General features: G+C 31.9%; 2 protein-coding genes across 2 annotated transcripts; both read right to left on the reverse strand.

Annotated features, from left to right (window-relative positions):
- Positions 1-2,007: 2,007 nt before the first annotated feature.
- Positions 2,008-2,846, reverse strand: LOC105783156 (protein MIZU-KUSSEI 1). Its single transcript, XM_012608429.2, has one exon. The coding sequence runs from the start codon at positions 2,804-2,806 to the stop codon at positions 2,087-2,089; it is 720 nt and encodes a 239-aa protein (XP_012463883.1). The 5' UTR covers positions 2,807-2,846; the 3' UTR covers positions 2,008-2,086.
- Positions 2,847-12,973: 10,127 nt separating this feature from the next.
- Positions 12,974-13,937, reverse strand: LOC105783162 (uncharacterized). Its single transcript, XM_012608443.2, has one exon. It carries the CDS (start codon positions 13,799-13,801, stop codon positions 13,160-13,162), a length of 642 nt encoding a protein of 213 aa, XP_012463897.1. The 5' UTR covers positions 13,802-13,937; the 3' UTR covers positions 12,974-13,159.
- Between the last annotated feature and the right edge of the window lie 9,102 nt (positions 13,938-23,039).

Raw genomic sequence — 23,039 nt, forward strand, 5'->3', positions numbered from 1 at the left:
TATCGACTTCTGGGTTGAGGAAAGGGTATTGCATTAATTTTTTTTAAATATATAAAAATGACTAGATAGAGTTTTTCTGAAAAAAAACATGTAGAAATGATTAGTATATGACCTATTTATCACTCAATAGAGAATAGATTTAATTAATTTTATTTCATTTCATTTCTTTTAAGATTATATTATCCTTTCTTAAACAATCTAAATATACTCAATATTTAATTTTAAATTATATACCAAACATATTTTATAAATTAAATTCAACACTTAATTTATAATATTTATTTTTACATCATTTGCATTTTTAGTATTTAAAATTTTAGTTTATCAAATAGACTTTAATTTAGGTTAATTAAATTGGAAAATATATTAAGTATGAATGAGTGTATAATGATTTTTGGCATAATTACTTATTTTGTCCTCCAACTTTATAAAAAAAGTCATTTTAGTCATTCATTTAATTTTTCACGTCTTTTAGCCCTTGAACTTGACATTTTTATCAAATCACACCAAAATGGTTGAAAAAATTAATGTTTATTAACTTTAATGTGACATACACGTGGATTGCCACATAAATGACATATAAACATTTAACTAATTTTTTAAAATTTTAAAATATTTTTCATAATGTTTAATATTTTAATGATCTTTAATTTTGAAAAATAGTTTTATAATTTTTTATAATTTTTAAAAATTTTAAAGTTAATTAAATGTTGACATGTCATCAATGTGGCAATCCACATGCATGCAATGTTAGCTAAATTAAAAATGTTAACTTTTTCATTAATTTTAAAGTGATTTGACAAAAAGAGAGAGCAAATTTAAAGCTAAAAAGGCAAAAATAATCAAATAGAGTGTTAAAATGACTTTTTATGTAAAATTAAAAGTCCAAATAAATCATTATACCATAATTCTTTGTATTTAAAAATTAATCACATTATAATTATTACAGAAATGGCAAATTTGGTTAAAATAACTGCAATGATAACTTAATTACTCCAAATTTAAAAGTAATAAAACAAATACTTTATGTCGATGATGCAAAATTGGACAAACATGAAAGTCATATACATGGGAAGTTTATATAGTCTCATTGTGTGACGTATTTGGAAGAAGAGAAATTTATTTATTTTCTAAAATCATTTATGAAAAGGTTATGAGATTATTACAGTGTCCGTTACTTAGGCGAAACAATTTTTATCCACACACAAGGAGGGATTTAATCGAAGATGTACCTCCACTTGAGGGGAGCCTTTACTAGATGAAGGACTCATCTACAAACTAATGGGACAATTAATTTGATTACAGGTTTTGCAGCTGTAGGTGGAGTGTTGTGAAATCATCTAGGGGAATGGATTTTGGGCTTTAATCATTTTTTGGGTGTGTGCTCAGCCTTTGAAGTCGAATTATGGGTTATTCTTCATGGTTTGTCTATTCTACAAGAATAGGGGTGAATAGAATTTTGATCAAAATTGATAGTCTAGAAATCCAAGCAATTCAAGGGACAACTTCAATTAATCTGAATTCATCTTTGATTAGGCGTATTCAGAGATTACTTCAAGACAAAGATCATTAAGTACTACGACACATTCTTAGAGAAGCTAATCATGTTGTTAATTGAATTTCTAATATGGTTCCAGCTGATTTGGAAGGGGTACAAATTTTGACAACTCCTTTGCAGTTAATTGAGATTTTTAGTAGTGATAAGTCTAGCAGTGCTTTCGGCATTGTCAACATAGACTAACTGTTTATTGTATTAGATGTTTAAGAAAAAGAAAGTAATTTTGCAATAATCCTATATGGAATAATAATATCTATTATCCATTCAATATATATTCTACAATTTTCAATATTTAGAAATAACATTAAGTGTGAATTAAATTTGGAGTTGAATTCCTTTTTTCCAAACTCTACTTAAGAAATATTGGGTTATTTTATCACTTTAACTCAACTCAACCTCTTTAGTGTTTTTCTATACGCAAAAACATAATCCTAGGCTCAAAGGTGGAATTGGGTTTAAAATTAATTTTTGAAATTGATTAGAGTATTGGAGGAGTGCGAAAATAAGATATATGTACATAAAGAGATGTCAGGATCTGAATAGGAAGATACTGAGTTCCTGAGCAGTGCTACCCAGTGGATTAAGCATGTGAAATGAGTGGGAATGAGGTGAGCCAATGACCCTCTGGAAACTAGCTCGCATATACATCAGCTCCCCGTCCTCTTCACACTTTGGAGAAACCGGCAAAACTCCGGCTCCCACCGACACGGACTGCATGAGCTTAAGCACCGCCGCATCATTGCTGCTCATCTTCCTCTTAATGGCAAACCCCACCTTTCTTCCATTGCAGTACATGGACCAAACGGGGACGTTATAAAGCCCGCATCTCTCTTTGCTCTTGTCGTCGCACTCCAGCGCTATCCTCAGCAGACCGTACTGCATCTCTCTGGCAAGGTAAGCAGTAGGGACACCCAACTCCAACAGTAAAAGCGGAGAGCTTCGGCTGTCATCCTGCAGGCAGAAGCTCACGCGCCCCTTCCTGTACCCGAAGAAAGTCCCCGTGATGGTTGATGTTGAAGTTGAAATTGACGTTGAAGTAGTGATTGAGCCATGGCTTGATTCCGTGTCGCTAGAAACTGTGCCTGACATTGAAGGCGGTAAGCCGCAACAAGGGACCATACATTCCACCAGGGACCATAAGGATCGCCGGAACCTAACTTCCCGCCCACACTCCACAGAGGTTGCCATATCTATTGTATTTATATGGAGAGGCCCTCTCTGGCTCCCCAAGTCTATCATCATCCTCATGCTACAATCAATATAGTGTAAGGTGAAGGTGAAGGCGATGTGGGATGGTAGGAGGGGAATTTGAAGGCAATAAATAAGGAAGCAAAAGGTGAGTGGGGGGCTGCAATCGTGGGCAATAATTGTGCCCACGAGGGGAAAGGGGGGCCCGGCCTTTGGATGATGGCGCGCGTGATTGTGAAATGCAGAAAATTTGATCCCTCCAACCCAACCTCATGCTCTCCATCGCCTGTTGGATTGTGAAAGTATACCAGAAATTATGCACCATGACCCATGCTGCTTTGTCTGTCTAAATTTAATAATGTAATAAAACATATCAACTATTAAGCAACAATTTTTGTAGCCAATCCAATCACCATTTTTATTTGATTGATTTATGCCTTGCACCGCACGTGTCCCTACTCCCTACTAATAATTCAACAAACATTATTTCTTCTTTTTCGGAATATAATTTCTCTTCCATCTCTCTATACTAATGTATCGTATAACATACATTTTCATGATGAATTTAGGGTCACGTAATTCCTCTCTCTCTCTCTTTAATAAATATCAAATAAAGAATTAAACATTATCGCTCCAATTATGGTTTAATCCTGGTTCAGAGACGACTTGTTTCCATTAATTAGCGGATAGAGAAACCCGTATATGTATCGTCTTGAAGCCCCTGGCCCCCCTAAATCATTACGCATGCACCTACTGGCTTTGACAAATTAACTGGTCAGACAACATATATATATATATATAAAATACAAGAAAAACGTAGTCTCTACAAAAAGGATGAAATTTATGGCTAAGGTTCACATCAATAAAGGTAAAGTGGGCTACAGTAGAAAAAAGAGTAGGACAGCATGCATGAGCATGCACGAGGCACTGATTAGACCCAACCAGTCGTTTCTGTCTCAAGCTTTTGCTACCCGCACGTACCAACTCTTGCTCAAAAAGAAAAAGAAGCAAGCTTCTCTTAAGATAGAAATCAGATGTAATTAATTGATTAATGATGATGATGATGATGATGATATCATTTAGGTCAGTTATTATCATTTATAATTGCAGATCCATTGGGAGTAAGTAATAATAAAGCAGCGACCTGGACCATTACGAATATTCTTGCCAACACATAAAAGCCATTATGAGACACCCTTATCAAGGATAGTTACAAGCCTACAAGTTCAATGATCCATTGAGCAGTTGAACACCATGAAGGGCACAACTCTGATATCGTACCCTTACATATGTCGCCTTGTTCAGGGTGGAGCTATCTTAAGGATTATGTGAGTTTCCTCAATTTTTTTAGGATAAATTATATAAGTGGGCTTCCCTAACTTAGTAAATTAATATTTATTTTTTTATTTTCAAAATTAATCTATAAAAAATAAAATTGTGATTTTACTTGTGATAGATTAAAATTTGTATATACGATTGAATTTAGTCAATTGAGTATTAGCTCGATTGGTATGGATATTGTTGTCAAAGCAAGAGATTAAAATTTTTATATACAATTGAATTTGGTCGGTTGAGTATTAACTCGATTGGCATGGACATTATTGCCAATACAGGAGGACGTGGGTTTGAGTGCGCTGAAGCGCATTATCCTCCTATTTATAGGTTAGGGAGGGGCTATGGGTAGTTTTAGGCATTGTGTCAAAAAAGAAGAAGATATGACCAGAATATATATATGATAAAATTGTTTAAAAAAAAGATTGAATCTGAAATAATGGTAAGTATTTTTTTTTTCTTTGTTGAAAATATACTAAGGACTTAGATTAAATAACTCTTAATGATTTTTTTAATAATTTTTAGAAAGTGATATTAATATTCTTCTAATTCCATTAGCTGTTCTGGTTTATGAACTCTAATGAACACAAATTGAAACTTTAACCTGCAAGCCTTTCTTTTCATAGTAAAACAAATCAAAACTTTGCAAATTAGATGATTAATTCTTCAATGGAAGACAAAGTATTTTCCTTAGTAATCTTGATAGTATTGAAGGCCATGACAAGAAAATAGAATAACAACTTGAAATTTTAACATATAAAGAATTCTAAATTGAAAGTTTCAAATTTAAAATAATCTCATTTTTCTTAAAATACAACTAAATCATCAAACTTATTACAATCAAATAAGGGCGCAAATTAATTAAAATATATACTCACACCTTCCTTCCTTTGCAAATTCAAAAGCAGAATAAATTTAAGTACCAAAATAGATCTTATTTAAGAAAAGAGAACTACAAATCAAATCAAATTAAATTGAATTAAAGAAATACTTCCTTCTTCCCTATTACAACACAAAAGCCAAAACATGTTAGGTTTAAGAAACCATTTGAATCAAGAAATGTGCAGAAAAACAAGAAAGATAGGGAAAACATTGAAACAAAAAAATTGAAACTCTCTCTTTAGTTCAAAATAGAAGAGAGAAATGCCAAAAAAAAAAAAAAAGAAGAAGAAAAGAAAAGAAAGAAGAAGAAGAAGAAAAGAGAGTGAGAGAACTCAAAACTTAAAAAGCCCGAACTTTCAACCAAGAAAAGGAACATGCAAAAAGGGCTCTTGAATTTCTAGGCTTCATTATGAAATGTCCTATATTTGATTTTCACTAAGAAATGGACGTTGGGCAATGAATATTGAGGGTTAAGTATATTCATAATGGTGGTTTCAAAAATGTGTATTTGAGTGAAAAAAGTGAGGAAATGGCTCAATATGGTAGGTTAAACTCTTGCTAAAATGTGCTTAAATTTGTGAGTGAACAAAAACAATGTAAGAGTAAAAAACTTAACGAGTGAATAAAAGCATAGAACATGTTAAAACCAATTAAGCACTTAGTGAACTAGGTAGATTTACTTTGGGAGCACTTAAGTTAGCTAAACATCAATTTTAAGTTGCATGTGAGATAGGTCTTGTATAAATTCAATATTGGACTGCCACGCTTCTTATTGTTCAACATATTCTAAGGGTCGTCTTATGTATGTTTTATGTGTTTGCTTGAGGATAAGCAATGACTTAAGTGTGAGGGGGTTTGATCTGCTGTATTTTGATGTGTCAAATTAAGCTTTTTAAAGCACTTAAAGAGCTTATTTTCGAGTACTTTGTAGTGCCTTTTATTACTTTTCTATATTTAATAGATTTCATGCTTAGTTTTAGTTTTTATTGTATTTTCATGTTTTTCATGAATAAAATGGAAATTATATGCCATTAGGGACTTAATTTCTAAATAGAATTTGTTTCAGGTACTTAATTGATGCAAAAATGAGAAATGAAACAGTTATAGACACCACCATGCTTTCTATAAATTAAGAAGTTGGACTTAAAACAAAATTGCACGATTAAGTGGGCTACCTTGTAACACCCCTCACCCATCTCGATTGCCGAAATTGAGCTAAAGAATGCTACAGTGCAAAATGAAATGGTTATAGACATTTAATAGATAATTCGAATAAAAAATCATTAACTAGTATCATATAAGTCATTTAGTACAAATTTAAACTTTTCTCAAGCTTTATACGAGCTTTCGTAAACTCAAAGTTGACTTAAGATTGAACAAAGACCAAACTGCAAAGATTTCAAAAGTTCAGAATGACGTCACGACGAGACTTTCCCCATGTCGTGACGTCACCAAAATAGTATGACACGTCACGATGTTGGACCACTTGACAACGAGACATCACAAATTGTTGGCTGATGTTGTGATAAAAGGAAAACAACGTCGGGACAAGGAATCTGCTTGGTGCAAAAATAGGTCATTTGGTACTTGTTTTAAATCCACCTTGCAAATAGGTCAAAAGAATTCACTTAACACCATTCATACATGTTCAAAACATACCATATTCAAAACAAATCATATTATATAAACATGCTCCTAAACATCTAAACCAATATGACACATTTGGCACCAATTCATTTCAACCTACTTATATCATTACAAGCCATTCCGCCATTTATAACATAAATGCAATTCATGCTCAATTATATATATCTCTATGTGCCAAACATACATAACACAACATATTACCAAAATATGCATATATATATGTACACAACTTGACATATACATCACAAGTTCATTATGAACTAAGAATTCAAATCAAACTTAACATTATAAATTAGCATAATAATTCCTAGTACACGCCACATATAACTGAGCTCAAATGATTAAAAGACAACCCAAATTGAGAGACGGATAGTGTGAACTTCAAGGTGATCTGATCAACATGCTCCACAATCAACAAACTATAGAATAAAAATGAAAATGATAAGCATAATAAACACTTAGTATGTTCATACAAAATTCAACTTAATTGTAACAACCCGATTTTCAGTAGTGACGGAACAGTGGTTTTGGGACCATAAATTTATGTCGTGTTGACTCATAAATATTATTTATAGAATATTTATGGATTCATTACAGTCGTATTAAAATTTGGTTAGGAAATATTAACGTTTAGATAGCTAATTAAGGAGAAATGACTAAATTGAAAAATGTGCAAAACTTAGTAATTATTGAATTCTATTGATTTGATAGTCTAATTATTAAATAAAAAGGGACTTAGAAAATAATCAGTCCATAAGGTTATTGATGGACGACTATAGGCTTTTAAATTGTTGAATTATAAGGTTATAACTAAGGGTAAATTTGTAATTTAGTAAATTAACTAAAGATTATTAAAACATAAAAAAAATTGGCTATCATCTTTTTCAAGTTCTTCCACCGAAAATCAAAACAAATTCACCATTTTTGGAGTTTCAAATTAGGCCAAACATAAAACTTTGCATGTAAGTGATTTTTGTACTCGTTTCTTGTAATTTTTATAATTTTGAGATCGTTGCAACTAGGTCCAGCTAGTCCGTACTTTTGTTTTTGAATCTGTTAAAAATTTTAGAAGTTGCCATTGATAATCCTTGAATGTTTTTTTTATGTTAACTATGTATTTGAAGCTTTGATTGTGGTATTTGGTGGTTTTGTGAAGTGATTTTTTTTAGATTTTGATTTAATGATTTAATTGTGAAAATGTCAACATTACAAGGCTTGATCGTGAATTTGATGTTTAATAGGGACTGTTTAAGGGCCTAGAATATTCGACTGTAATGTTGACTTGAGAAAATGGTTAATTTGACATTTTTGGGTTAAGGGACTAAATTACAAAAGTTGTAAAAGTTAGGGGTAATTGTGTAAATTCAAAAAATAAAAGGGTATAAATTGTAAAGTGATCTGGAAGGTAAAGTGTAAGCTGATAATTAAGAAATTTTACATTTTAGATCAAGACCCTACTGATATACGTGGAAAAGGAAAAATCACGGATTAGTCCCTGAACGTCTACAACTCTTACAATTCAGTCTAGGTGATGATATTATATGACAAAATAATTATAATTATTTTATTGTTGATGTAAAGTTGTTTGAGAAATATTGATGAATTTCAATACTTGAATCAGATGAATCCAAGATAGAGTACAATCGAATTAAGGCATGTTATGGGGGGATTGGAGTGGAGATTGTTGCGGAGTGATATATATATATTTTCCTGAGTAGGCCGAGGTTCAAAAATTGTTACAAATTCTCGTGTTATACTTCCTATTTTGGCGTGTTTTCGGTTAGACTAGCTCTTATGAGCATCTGAAGTGCTATCGAGTGGTCTAGCTCTTATGAGCGATTGATGTGTTTCGGGTGGAATATCTATGTACTCATATTCGTAAGTCGTTCATCAAATCGTAAATCTCTGAAACATAACTTGTTTAGTGATTTTGATAGTTATAATATGTATTTGAGCTTGAATTGAACTATGCAATTCACCGGGTTGAGATTTTGGTTGACAGGGAACACATGTAGTTGATTTATTATTGAATGATTTATTGTATTACTTCGGTAAGATTTATCATTTTTGTACGTCAACTTACTAAGCTTTAAATGAGCTTATTTGTGTTATTTTAGATTCTTGTAGATTCTTTGAAGGTTGGACAATCCAATCGACACTCAAGTCACACTATCCTCTTGCTTTTGGTAGTTTTTGGAATGTTCATTTTGGATTATATAGCATGTAATAGGCTTGTTTTGTCAATTTCATTGTTTTTGAAATGTAAAACTTTAATGCATGATCTTAAATGCAAGTAGTTAACCTAATATGGTGTATCTGAACTAAGGAAGATGTTTTAGTGCAAATTTATGGTATGTGTTATTGGAATGTTGTGATTGAGGTGCCTGTGATAGGAATATTGGTTGAAGGTTAGATTGTGTGAATTAACATGCGTTGGTGATAGTTCATTTTGTTATGAAATTGTGTATACTTATTGTACCAATGAGGGTACATTGGTTAGGCACTTAAGATGGTTGATTTAGCATGTTTTGAGCTTGTTTAATGTCATTTTAAATAGGTCTTTTAGCTAGTGATTTGATTACTTAAGGTCCAAGTAAGCTTGAAATGATAAACTTGTCATTTAAGGTTCATTTGGGTTTACACGACCTGAGACACGGGTGTGTGACTCAGTCGTGTAAGACACATGGCCTGGCGACACGGCTGTGTGTCATTTGATGATATCTTTAGGGTGCAAGTCAATGAGTTACATAGCTTAATACACAGCCTGGCACACGGGCGTGTGGGGCAACTTAGAGAGTTACATGGCCTGACACATGAGTGTATGACACGACCGTGTGACCCTACTCAAAGAGTTACAGAGGTGAGGATACGGGCTTAGACACGACCATGTGTCTCAACCGTGTGAGGCACATGGCCTAACCACATGGCCGTGTGACCCCAATTTTGCAAATTTTTCATTTTTCTCCTAAACTTTCCAAACTGTTTCTTATTGGTCCCAAATTGTTTCTTTGTTATTTTTAGGGCTTCGAGGGCACGATTTAGGGATAACATGCATGTGTATGAATGGTTTATTATGTGTTTATAATATTGAATGATTTAGGATTCAAATGCTTTTGATTGTTTAGTAATGCTCTGTAACCCTAATTTGGTGACGGAGACGGGTTAGGGGTGTTACATTAACTTATGTAACAATCTGTTTTTAGTGATGTTAGAAACAGTGATTTCGAGACCACAATTTCGATAAATGAGTCGGTAAATATTATTTATTTAATATTTATAGGGCCATTAGAGTGTCATATTAAAGTTTGGTTTGGAAGTTTTGATGTTTGAATAGTTAATTATGGTATAATGATTAAATTGTAAAAACAACAAAAGTTAATTAGTATTGCTTATTATTAATTAAAGTGTTTGATTATTGAATGTTTAGGGATCTAAAAGGAAATTAGACACTTAGAATTAATAGTGGACGGTTAATGCATGATTTTGGGTGGAAATTTTTAAGTAATTACAAGGGTAATTTAGTAATTAAGTAAATAATAATCTTAAACAAAAGAAAACAAGCCATCATCTTTTTCATTTTTCTTCCTTGAACCAAAAACACCATTTTTAGGGTAGTAGAGAATCAACCAATCTTCTTTCTTCATGCATGGTATGTTTTTCAAGCCATTTTTCATAAATTTTATGTTTTATAGATCGTTGTAGCTTAATCTAACTAGCCCAACGACTATTTTGTAATACTGCCAATTTTTTTTTGAAAATTTACCATTTTTTTAAAGCTTTTTGGATGTTAATGATTGGGTTTGAAGTTTTATAATGAAATATGACTATTTTGTAAAGTGATTTTTATTAGTTTTGCATTTAGGGACTAAAATAAAAATTGATGAAAACTATCATGAATTTTTTTATAAATATGAATATTAGAGAGTCTTAGAAAGATGAATGTGAAAATTGGATCATAAAATGATGGCTAATTGGGGAAGATGTAATAGTTTTAGTAATTGAGACTAAATTGAATAAAAGGTAAAAGTTTGGGTAAATGTTGTAAAATGTTATTAAAAGTTTATATGCATACGTTTAGACATTATAATGTATTTGGAGTTGATAATTGAATTAAATTATTATATAGATCAAGAAACGGATTAATTGGTTGATAACCTTGGAAAAGGAAATATTGTTGAATAGTCCTCGGTGTTGTATTCATTGTTGTTTTGGTTTGGTAAGTTTGTATTAGGTTCATTTTGATTAATACTTATTCATGTTTGTATTATGTATATATGTATTTGTATAATTTGTTTGAAATAAATATTGAAATTTAGATTGAATGATTGAATTGCAAAATATGATATTTATGTGTTTGGAATGAATAGAGAGATGAAATGGAATGTTAATTGGACCATGTTGTTATATGAGGCGATGTTATATATATATGGAAATTGGTTAAAGGCCCCTGCGAACTTAGTGAATGATTAGGATACAAATGACATGTCATTAGGGTTTAATGTGTCATGTACTTTGTATAGATGATTTCATTATATCAGATACTATGTATCGTGACTATAATTTCAGTTACTTTGTACCGATGTTCATGTTGTATCAGGCACTATGTGTCGATGTTTATATCTTATAAGGTATTATGTACCGGTGATAGATACCTTATCGATGGCTGAGATCCAACATTTGTTGCGGATTCTCCACAACTCGTATGAGCAACATCGAGTAATGGTTAATGTCCTTAATGAAAACGTTAGCTATGAATTGAATATGGTTGCTATGCATATTATGTTATTTATATGTATGGAATGATGTATTGACCAATTTGGCTATTTCATGAAATGTGTAAGATGACAATGGAATAATATGTCTATATGTTATTTTCATTAGTTAAAATACGAATTGTTAGGTACGTTGTGTTTAATTTCATACGAACTTACTAAGCTTTAAGTAAACTTACCTTCGTTTAAATTTTCTTCCTTGTAGATTGTTGAAAAACGTGTTGTTGATAGGATCGTCTCCGGAGCTCATACTATCCACCAACTCTTTTGGTAGACTTTTGCTCAATTTGGCCCGGTTATAAGTGGCATATAAATAGGTGTAAACGATTATATAATGTGAAATTGAAAATTATGTTTTGTGCCATTTTCATGTGAATTATGTGTAATGGCTTGTTATGGCATGAATTGGTATTTTGGTGAACTTTGCTTGATGAAATCTTGGCATTTGGAATGATGATCATGTGGTTGTAGTTAGGTATGAATATTTGGTATGTTTGATGATGAATGGTTTGCTTGTGAATTGTTGAATTGAGGTGCCGTGATATATTAGTTAGGCACTTTGGGTTTTTTTTTTTTTTTGGCTAGTGCACTTAGGGTTGTTTTATAAGTTGTATTTTGGGTATATTTTGATGCATTAAAAACAAGTCTAATGAATGGTAAAATGCTTGTTTATGGCACAAGTAAGAATTGATTATGTGGCTTAATTTAAAAGACATATTTTAGCACACGCGGGTAAGTGACATAGTTGTGTGCTCTGTATGATCTTGGTTGTTTTGGTTAAACACAGTCATATTATATCTATGGAAAAAAATATCTTTTATTCTTTTATTTTTCTACTTTTTCAATTTTCTATCTTTCCAATTCTTTCCATTCTACTAATTAAATCCTTTAAGTTGGTTTTTTTCAACTTCTTCCCATACAAAAAGACTTGATGAATATAAGAAATGAAGCAGAGTAACAAGCTCATATTGGCTTACTTCACTAGCTAGATAGTTTAATTACACACACAAAGAGTTGGATAGATATTTGTCATCGTCCACCGATCAATTAATATGATTTTCTAAATCAAAGGCTTGAAAAGAGAAAACTATTATTAATCAATCCAATATTAATGGATGGAGTATCAATATTTTCATCTAAAGACAAACGGATGAAGCAATGGACAAAAGAAAAAACCTCCTTAACAAAACAGGTAAGTCCATACCATCAGTATTGAGAATGATGGATGGGTAGGAGCTGAATGGCCCAAATTAGCAGTGGGTTTATTTCAGCCGTTTCATGAAGCCTTTGAAGGGCCTCTCTATGACAAGCTAAGGTCAAATCCATTTACAAATAACCATTGGATTCGGGTAGAACCGGTAGGATATCCGCATTTAAACAAAAACATAATTATAATTTAAAGCAATTCCGTTTTGACTTGTTCAAAACAGATAAACAATTGAGACCGCCCCTTGAGCCTTTGGATTGTAGACGTAATGTTCCATTTTCCTTCTGATGATTTTATACCTCCAAATATATGCTTCCTGCCTTCTCTCTCAATATTACATACAGTTGCGAATAAATGAAATATAAAGATGAAAAAGACCCACAAAAATTCATGTGAGAATGATGATTAATGGAATCTCCGGTTAACTCAATAAAAAAATGACACTCTCGATCTCAGTTTCTATACAGGACAGAGAAGTTTTGAATATAATAGATATATGTATGTATGTATAATATGTTACATTGGGGGCTCATGGAAAATTAACAACTTGAAAGGTGGATCCGGGTAGGTAGATTACAGAACGGAGCCTTCGTAAATAGTGGACAGCCTTAGCTTAAAAGAACGAACGGCCAATTTGGCTCGTCTGGATGTGTATCGCTGCAATTTTCTAAAAGAAGCAGATCTTGACATCCCAGCTGGCTGAGGTTGAGTCTGGGACTTGGTAAAGGACTTGGTGCTGCTGGGTGTTGGGGCTGATGCGGTAGAAGCGCCAACAGGATCAACAACAGATTGAGCTACCACCATCACAGGGTTAATTCGGGCTTTCTTGCGCCGATTAGAATCGTTTCTAGAGTCATTCTGGATAGCAACGCTGGCTTTGACGGCCAAAGCGGCCATATCCTTGGAAGCCAATCGCTGCTGAAGCTTGGAAACGGGAAGCACGAAGTATATCTGATTGGGTTGCAGTTGATGGTCCGCATTCAAGGCCGGAACGTAATCGTCGTAAGATAAGCTATCCGAGTTGCAAAGGAAGATGGAGGAGGAAGAAGAAGAGGAGGAGGAGGAGGAGGAGGAGGCTTCGGCGTGAAGAACCTGAGAGGCGCAGACCGGGGGATTATATTTATGAAGATCACCGTTGAGGGAAACAACATGAGCTGTTGGGCGAGACCCAGATTCTGAAAATTCAGGGATTTCGTAAGAGAAACAGGCACCCATGGCATGGATGGATGGATGGATGGATGGATTGTTAGAGAAGAATATATAGAAAAGTGAAAAGGAATTGGGAGGTTTGGAATTGCAGTTGTATTTGAGGAGGAGAAATGGTTTGTTATTATTATGGTTAATTAACAAATAAATAAGAGGAGATGATTGAAGAATGTGGAAAGGGGGGTTTAATAAAGAGTGACGCGAGCCACGGCGTCACGCGGGGAACATGAAATACCGTTGGCGTTGCAAGTCAAAGGGGAAGCTGTTGTTGTACTTTTCAAAGAGATAGAGATGGGGACAGCTGATTCATACCTACTTTTTCATCCAACTGTTTGATTTTGACGTTTGACATTGCCAACCCTTAATAAAACCCCTTCCCTTTTTAACTCAGCAGTGACGCGTTGCGTAGGAAGGAAGCTATTTACTTGAGTTACACTCTCACACCTCCGCCACTTACAAAGCGCAGCCGTTATTTGCTGCTTATTAAAAGTCAGGCCGAGTGATGCTTCTTTTTTAATTTCATTTTCCATTTTTGTTTAATTGATATATGTTCCACGTACCAGTTTATTTGTTGTAATGGAGAGAAATGATCTTTTATGTTTTCACACTAATTCTAAATTTTAAATTATTTGTTTTATATTAAAAAATCAATCATTAATATTTTATATCATATAATAAAATTATCATATCGATTAAAATATTTACATGCTTGATAAATATAAATATTTTGATAAATTTAACTGTTGACTTATTCGTATGAAAACTTATGAAAAAATGTAAAATTATTTTAGTTTTATATTGATGTAAGTGAATATCCCTTTATTTAATGGTATAACTTGTTATATGATTAATGTAGTTATTTAAAGTTTTGTTTAAAGGTGCTTTAACCATGTGGCATGGTGGTTGCCCATCTCGTCCGTTAATCATGTATTTGAGAGATTTGATCTCTACTTATGAGAATGAAACATGCTTCATGACTAGTCATTTACTTTTCTAAAAAGCATCTATGACAAGTGGTGGAGCCAAGGGGACTGATAGGAGACCCGACCCCCTAAAATAGAAAGTTTTCATTTAAGCTTTTTATAATTTATAAAATTTTAAATCAATAATGGTAAAATTATACTTTGTCCCCCTAAAATAATAAAAATTTGACTTAATCCTTTAAAAATTATAAAAATATAAACAATTAAAATAGTGAAATTACATTTCTACTATCGTAAAAATATACAATTTAATTATGACACTCCTAAAAAAATTTACGACTCGCCACTATTCGTGACAAAAGAGTTAGTCATTGTTACCGATCATGATATCCTAAAATCAACAAAAGAGAAAATCGATTATACATAGTAGTAAAGCAATTTAAAAGAATTTGATGTTATTTTCAAAACGTGTTTTCTAAATTTGTTTTATTTATTTTAATTACATAAATTAGTTTATCTTTTATCTTTGGTGCACTTTTTTATTTAATATGTTTGAATTTTTCTTTTATAAAATATACAGCATGTCAAAGTTAAAATGTTTGTATAATTATATTAATAGCGGTGATAGAAGTCAAAGGTAATTAATATTTGTAGTGCTCAAAGTCGTAGATGGTTTGGAAAGTCTATTTTTTCTGTGAATATGATAGAAGGGATTATATAAAAAGGTTTGGAGTCGAACATGGCCCCGCTTAATGGGTACCTTATTGGATAAGAATAGAGGTAGGTTCTTAAAAAAAAAAAAATTAGGTTTTCATTGATTGACTTCAATGATATTTAAAATAAAAATAACGTACGATTAGTTAGTAAGATAGAGTATTGTAATAGTAAGATTAAAATCAAGCTAAATTTTAATGCAGTTGTAATAATGAGGTGACAATAGAAAATAATTATTTAAAGATATTAATATGAAAATTTTATATAGTGATGAATTATTTACATATATATTAAAATTATATTCTATCAAAATATCAATAGACATTGTTTTATATTAAAATAGGAATACAATCGTGTTAAAATAAATAAAAACTTAATATTTTAATAATAAATATATATTTTTAAAATAACAATATAGATTGTCACACCCCGAAATTGAGGTTACAAGATTTAAGGTTTGTTGGTTGGGTCAGTGGTTCGAATGGACCTTTAAATTAGTTTTTGCGTTTTGAGAGTATAATGAGTTTGTTAGTTCAGTGGCTAAGAGGTAGTTTACCTTAAGGTTTTGGGTTGAGTCTTTGTGAATGCATAGGGGAAATTCTTTTTTGTTCTAATTCTGAAAATTCTGATAGGATTTGTTAAATATCATTTTGTTTATTTTATATTTTTAAAAAATGGAAATTCCTAGAATTTCTCTCACGCTTCCACTTCTTTTCACGTTAGTTTTCTTTTTTCCCCCAATTTTATATTTTTACTCTTTTGGCTTTTACATTTTCTCCTTGTTTTCAACGCTCTTTTTCTTTCCCTTTGTTCTTCAAATTGTCCTTTTGATTTCATCATCATTATCGTTAATTGTCACTCCTTAAAGTTACTTTTTGTTCAATCAAGTTTTGAATCGGGTAAGTGTAGTGCTGATTTCTTGAGATTTACATTGGTTTCTTTGATTTTTGTATATGGTTCAGACCGATTTTCTTATAGGTTTAGTGTGTTTGTAAAATTGAGTTTTTAGATAAGTTTAATTGAGGTGTAACAGTTTGACCGTTAGTGTGTGAGAGTCGTCTTTCAGGTGTGTTTCTTAAACACTCTAATTAAGGATGATGTTTGTGGTTAATTTTTGTGTTTTACAACAAGGATTGTGGTGGTTTTTTAGGCACACGAGCGGTCCACGCGACCGTGTGTCACCTAAGAAATTAGGTAAGTTTTCGAGTCACACGGCCCAGGATGGGTTACATGGGTGACCACATGGCCGTTTGACCTCTGTTAAGAATTTATAGATCGCACACAGCCTGGGGAGGTGTCATAGGCTTGAGACATGACCGTGTCTTCCCTGCTTTGTACTTGTGAAATTGCCACACGGGATAGAGAATTACACAGTTTGCCTACATGGTTGTGTAACCCAGTCACACGGTTATGTCTCTCAGTCACATGATCGTGTATCTCAGTCACACAGGCGCCTCCCTAAGTCTCATGGTCGTGTATCCCTATCACGTAGTCTGGGCCCTTCCACAAAGCCTGTCTACAGGGCCGTGTGGTCCTTTTTTTGTAATGTTTCCATCGTTTTTGCTAAGTGATTCGTTTTAGTTCTTGAGTAGTCCCTTGTATGTTTAAGCCTTTAAAGAAGTATTTAGGACACTAATACTGTTTGTGGAAGGTCTCCGAATGAAATATATTACTGTTAGGATACTTTTTATATATACGTTTATATGATTTAGTTTTGATGTCGCATAAATTGTTTTTATAATTTGGTACATTAAACTCGGTATATGAAAATGGTTGGATATGATAATTAGAAACTATGTACTTTTGTTTCCACTATCTTGTAACTGTATATGAGTATGACTGATTTTGATTCTGCTGAACTGAACTGATTTGCAAACATGGTTATTAAATGTGGAAGCTGAAAATGAGTGTATCTGATTTTGTATATCTATTTGCATTGTATTTGTGGCGGGGATATGATTATGAAGGGAAGGAAGTTCGATTTGGCAGTTAAATTGCATACTTATATTTTTTTAATGGTAAATCTGCATTAATACAATTGACATATGTCCACTTCATGGTGTGTTTCGATTGGATGGGTCCATCATAACTCAATATTGGAGTGTAGATGTTGGAAAGGGTTTAATATACCCTTATTGGTATGTGTAGGGGGTTTTGTGGAGATGGTGTGTAGCGATTGGTTAGGCGGGTTGTTCGCCATTCTACATTTGATTATAATAGTTGCTTACTCGTTAGTGTAAAGTACTATGATGCAGTAATCTGTATGGTATCTGAGTGTGATTCGAATTTTGTTTCTATAAGTCTGAACTATTGTGTGATGCCGCATTGATTTGTTTCTGTTCGAATCTGCTTTTATGTTTATTTTAAGACTCACACTGAGCTTCATAGCTCATCCCCCTTAGTTTTCTCCCTTTCAGGTAACCCTCAAGATTAGATGTTGGACTTGACAAGACAAAAATCTCAGAATGACACGTTTTGCTTTGATTAAATAAAGTATTTCATAAGTTTCAATAAACTAATATCTTTCGGACTATAATTTAATTTTTATAAGAACTATGGTATGGTTTTATTTTGGTTTTGCGTTTAAATTGAGATTTCGTGCATGTCACTGGTTTTGGAACTCTGGCTATCAAATTCTTAATTATGAAATATTTGTAAATCGATTAGGGCTTTCGTAAATTGGTTTTTAACTTCTTTAAGCTACGAGAAAACTAATATTTGGTATGTAAGAAAGGATAACCATGATTTTTTGTTAAACATGAAAAGAAAATTATTTTCTAAATAGAAAGTCAAAAATTTGGTCATTGTTTTATGTTGGGTCATTTTGGTGGCCAATGTGACCTTTGAAATCCAGTCAAAACTTCTGGGCCAGGATTTAGGGTGTTACATAGATTATGTCATATGATTATAGAGATGTTAATGTTTAAAAATAAAATAGACATAAACATATGGAAATAAAAAAATAACATAATATAAAACAAAAATATTGTTGATACGTTAAGTTGTTTGTTTGCTTAAAATGAAAACTGCAATGGAAGTGCTAGACTGCAATGGCCACTACAACTTGCATTGCGAAAACTATGCAAACAAAATAAAAAATAACACCAAGGATTTTTTTTACACAGTTCGATTTCCCTACATTTGTAGAGCTTAGGTCAATGAGTAATTTCATTATCTTTGTTTACAAATACAAATGATTCACACTCTATCACTCTCCAAGTATAGAGATCTCACCTTTGTACATAAATACTAAAGCACTCACCTCTAAATCCTCCCCTTAAGAACTTGGGCAGTTTGCACTCTCTCACAAAATAGTTCCTCAATGAATAGAATAGAGTGCACTCAATAAGCTCTCATACATAACCTAAACAAGCCTCAAAACATATATCAATTTTGGCTTACTTGCATAAAAACAAAGTGAATACAAAGTAACTCCTTGAAAATAGCTATTATAAATACAACATTCAAACTACAATCAATCAAAGATCTAATTTCCAAAACAACAACACAATCTTGATCAATCCTCCACATTTCAACAATTGATTTGATTCACTCGAACCCAATCCAATCCAATCTTTAAAAGTTAAGGATTGGCTTCCATAGATGAACCAAAGTATCATCAATAATGCAACACATTAATAGGTCCAAAGATTTTATTCATTAAATTGTCAAACCAAATAAGTAATTATTTAAACTACCTAAGTGGTAGTTTTTAGTTGGCACTACTGAGTGCCACTCAACATCAATAAACTCATCTTGCTTTAATAAATATAATAACTTTAAAAACAAAAATATAACATATATTTTATCTAATGAATAAATCCTAAAAGATAAAGAGAAAAAAATTTTAAATGTCAAGGATATTATTAACCCACTTTGACCTATAGAGCTCACTAAAACATTATGCCTCTAATCACTCACTAAAAGGCAAATGAGTTTTGTCAAAAATCTTGAGATATAATTGAAGACAAAAAGGTACTAATTTCAATAGAGTAAAATGGCCATTCAAAGAAAACCTTATTAGAGTGTGACTAGATGTGATCTGATTAGGCATAATTGTATTCGATTTTGAGGAGTTGAGATTAAGATACTTTAAAGTGATAAGATTTGACTTGAGCTTATATTAAATAGATTTTTTTTAATTTTGAGAGTGGTCACATAATATTTGAGTTAGAACTCCTACATGAACAAGCCCTTTTTATTTAAATAAATGGTCTTCTTTTGAAGGAGGCGAGTTAAAGGGTGTTATACCCCTACATCGATTGGGACACGTGGCAACACGAGAATCAATCAGGGAGACTCGCGAATAACCTTCCCTAGTAAAAAAATGATAAAAATTTGATTTAATCCTTTAAAAATTATAAAGATATAGATTATTAAAATGGTGAAATTATATTTTTAATATCGTAAAAATATACAGTTTAATTTTGCCCCCCAGAAAAAACAATTTGGCTTCTCCCCTAACCTCCCCGCCTTGTACTATTTTGATAGTTACTTAGTGACCAACCACCCATGTGCTTCGTACCATCCATCATTGACCACTCGATTGGACCTTTTGTTAGGCCACCTACTATTAATGGGTGTGTTCTCCTCAACAGGAGACCACCCAGAAAACATGACCACATATAAATACCCCCAAAACACAACATCAAGCAGTACTTCTCTTCTCTCCCAACAAATCCTAAGAGGCTAAGTCCTCTCAATTCTCCTTTACATTCTCTTACTTTTCCGGCTCTTGATCTCAGCGTGGTGAATCAGCCTTCCTTAACACCACCCCTTCTCCCCTCTTGCTGATACAAAATATCAACAATGTTGTGGTGAACATGGACCATTGTATGGTTCCCACGGGAGGGTACTGTCCCGTTTGTGTAATGGGCCAACTTTTTAGTGGTAACGAAAAATATGATTTCAGAACCCCATTTTCGTAAATTGAGTCTGTAAATATTAAATATGAATGTTTACAAGGATAAAATAAAAATATTTTAAAGATTTGTCCAATATAGTTTGTCGAATTAATAGTTAATTAAGGTGATGCACTAAATTGTAAAGGTTTAATTGCAATAGGTTTTAATTGGTCAAAGGTTTAAAGACCTAAATAGTAAATAAGAAAAGATCCAAAATGGTAAATAAACCATTTTATAGTATAAGATAATGGATGATGATGATGTTTTCCACTAATAAGGTTAATTCTAATTAAAGTAAACTAATTAAAGATTAGGTTAATTAAGGTTAACTAATGTTTAATCAAGGTATAAAAGCTTAATTTAGTGGAAAAAAATTATCTTCCTCATTTGTTATTCTTGTAGTCCATTGAAGGAAAAACCTAAGGAAAATTCTAAAGAGATTCAACCATTGATTTTAAGGTAAATTCAAGTCTTTGCTTGTAATTTTATGAATTTTGGGTCATGGGAGCTTGATTTAGTTATCAAATTTGTAAAATTGTTAAAAGTTTTAGAAAGTTACCATTTGTGAGTTCTTGAAGAATTAGACTTGAAATTGATAGATTTTAAGCTTAGATTATGAAAAGGGTTAGATTGTAAAGTTAATTTAGCTTATTGTTAACTTTGTTACATTAAGGACCAAATTGAATAAATATAAAACTCGAAATAAAATTATGTTAGAAAAAGAAAGTACAAGGCCTCTAATGAGAATATATGAAATCCGTAACAACCCGTTTTTCAGTAGTACCTAAAACGACGATTTTGGAACTTCGTATTTTGATGATCGAGTTAGTAAATATTATTTAATAATATTATTTAATAATATTTAAGAGTTTATTATAGTGTTTTATTGAATTTTGATCTAATAAGTTTGATAGTTGAACAGTTAGCCAATGTACAAGTGGTGCGTACCGAAAGTTAATGGTTTTGGAAAATGAGGTATCAAGACCTCTTTTCCATAAATAAAGCTCATAAATATTATTATTGAATATTTACAAAGCTATTATATAAGTGGATTGAAGTTTGGTATGGAAATTTTGACGTTTAGTTAGCTAATTAAGGAAAAAGGATTAAATCATAAATGCTGCAAAAGTTAATAGCTATTAGTTTATATATGCATGATTTATTATCATATTATATGTTAATTTAATATTAACATTAGATTAAAATAAGTTAATACATAAAAAATAGAAAAACGTAGTCATTCTCACTTCATCTATTTCACTCTCACCGTCGAATCTCCATTATTAAGTAAGCCATGAATTCTTCCAAGCTCTCATCTTTACATGGTGAGTGAGTTTTAATCTGTTTTTTTGTAAATTTTATATTTTTGAGATCGTTACAACTAGGACCAACTAACCTGTATCTCCATTTTCAAAACTGTCAAAGATTTAAAAAGTTATCATTGACGTTATTTGAAGTTTTTTATTCAATTTTTATGGTAGATTTTGAAGCTTAGAAATTAAATAGGATTAATTTATTAAATAAATGTTGTTAGTTTTGAGTTATGGACTAAATTGTGAATATATTGAAATTGGTATGAAATTTTCATAAATTGTGATAATAGGAGGCTGTATATGAACATAATAGAAGTGGGTTTACAATTTAGAGTTCAAATTTGAAAGATATGATAAGTTCAATTTTAGGGACTAAATTGAATAAAATGTAAAATTTTAGGAACATTTGAAAATGAAATTTGATTATTATACAATTACAATAGGCTACTTTGAGATGTTTGAAATTGATAAATTGAATTAAATTATATTATAGATCAGGATTTGAACCAATCGATAGATAAACGCGAAAAAGGAAAAATTACGGATTAGTCCTCGAAGTTGTGTTTGTGGTTGTTTTGGTTAGGTAAGTTCATATGAGACTTATTTTATTAATTCATAATATGTTTGTATTATATTGTTTTACTTATATTTTGAATTGTTATGTAATTATTGTCTTTTGGCATCAAATGGACTAAATCGTAAAATATAAATTAAATGGCAAATATGGATAAATACATTATACCGAATGAGTGTGACACTGTTATATGATCGGATAGTATATTTATGATGATGTTGCAAGGTTAAAATTGTAAATGGATTTCTATTTGAAAAGTGAAAAGTGTGTATATGGCTGTTGGAATTGTAATGAACTGTATGTGGTAAAAATGTCCGACTGCACGTATTAAAAGATAAGATACGATTGACATGTCAATAGAGTTATTTACGCACTGTATGGGATATATGTGTTGGTACAAAGATATTATTGATTATAACGGAATCCAGCATTCGTTGCGAATAATTGAGTTATACTGGTGTGGTGAAGGGATGTATTGATAATGATTATATGATGCTTACGGGCTTTGCACTTCAGTGCCCTGGTGTGTTGTAGTTTGTGCTCTTACAAGCGTTCTGGTATGGTGTAGTTACCCGAGTATCTAAATCTACTTATTATAGTTCATTAGGCTACTAGAATAATGAAAAAGAGAAATGATGGTGAAATGATACGAGTCACACACTCAATTGGTTATATGATGAAGAAATGATACTAATGGTAAAATATTGAATAATATATTAGATGTTATAATGATATTGTAAAATGCTATGTCAGGCTAAATTGTACCAAGTTATGAGATTGATGTGTTTATAAATGAGCAAAGTTGAATGGCATGATTGT

This window comes from Gossypium raimondii, chromosome 1 (genome assembly GCF_025698545.1).
Source record: "Gossypium raimondii isolate GPD5lz chromosome 1, ASM2569854v1, whole genome shotgun sequence".
NCBI lineage: Eukaryota > Viridiplantae > Streptophyta > Magnoliopsida > Malvales > Malvaceae > Gossypium > Gossypium raimondii.

Coding starts and splice junctions, on each gene's coding strand:
- LOC105783162 (XM_012608443.2), bottom strand. CDS start 13,801: ATGGGTGCCTGTTTCTCTTACGAAATCCCTGAATTTTCAGAATCTGGG.
- LOC105783156 (XM_012608429.2), bottom strand. CDS start 2,806: ATGAGGATGATGATAGACTTGGGGAGCCAGAGAGGGCCTCTCCATATA.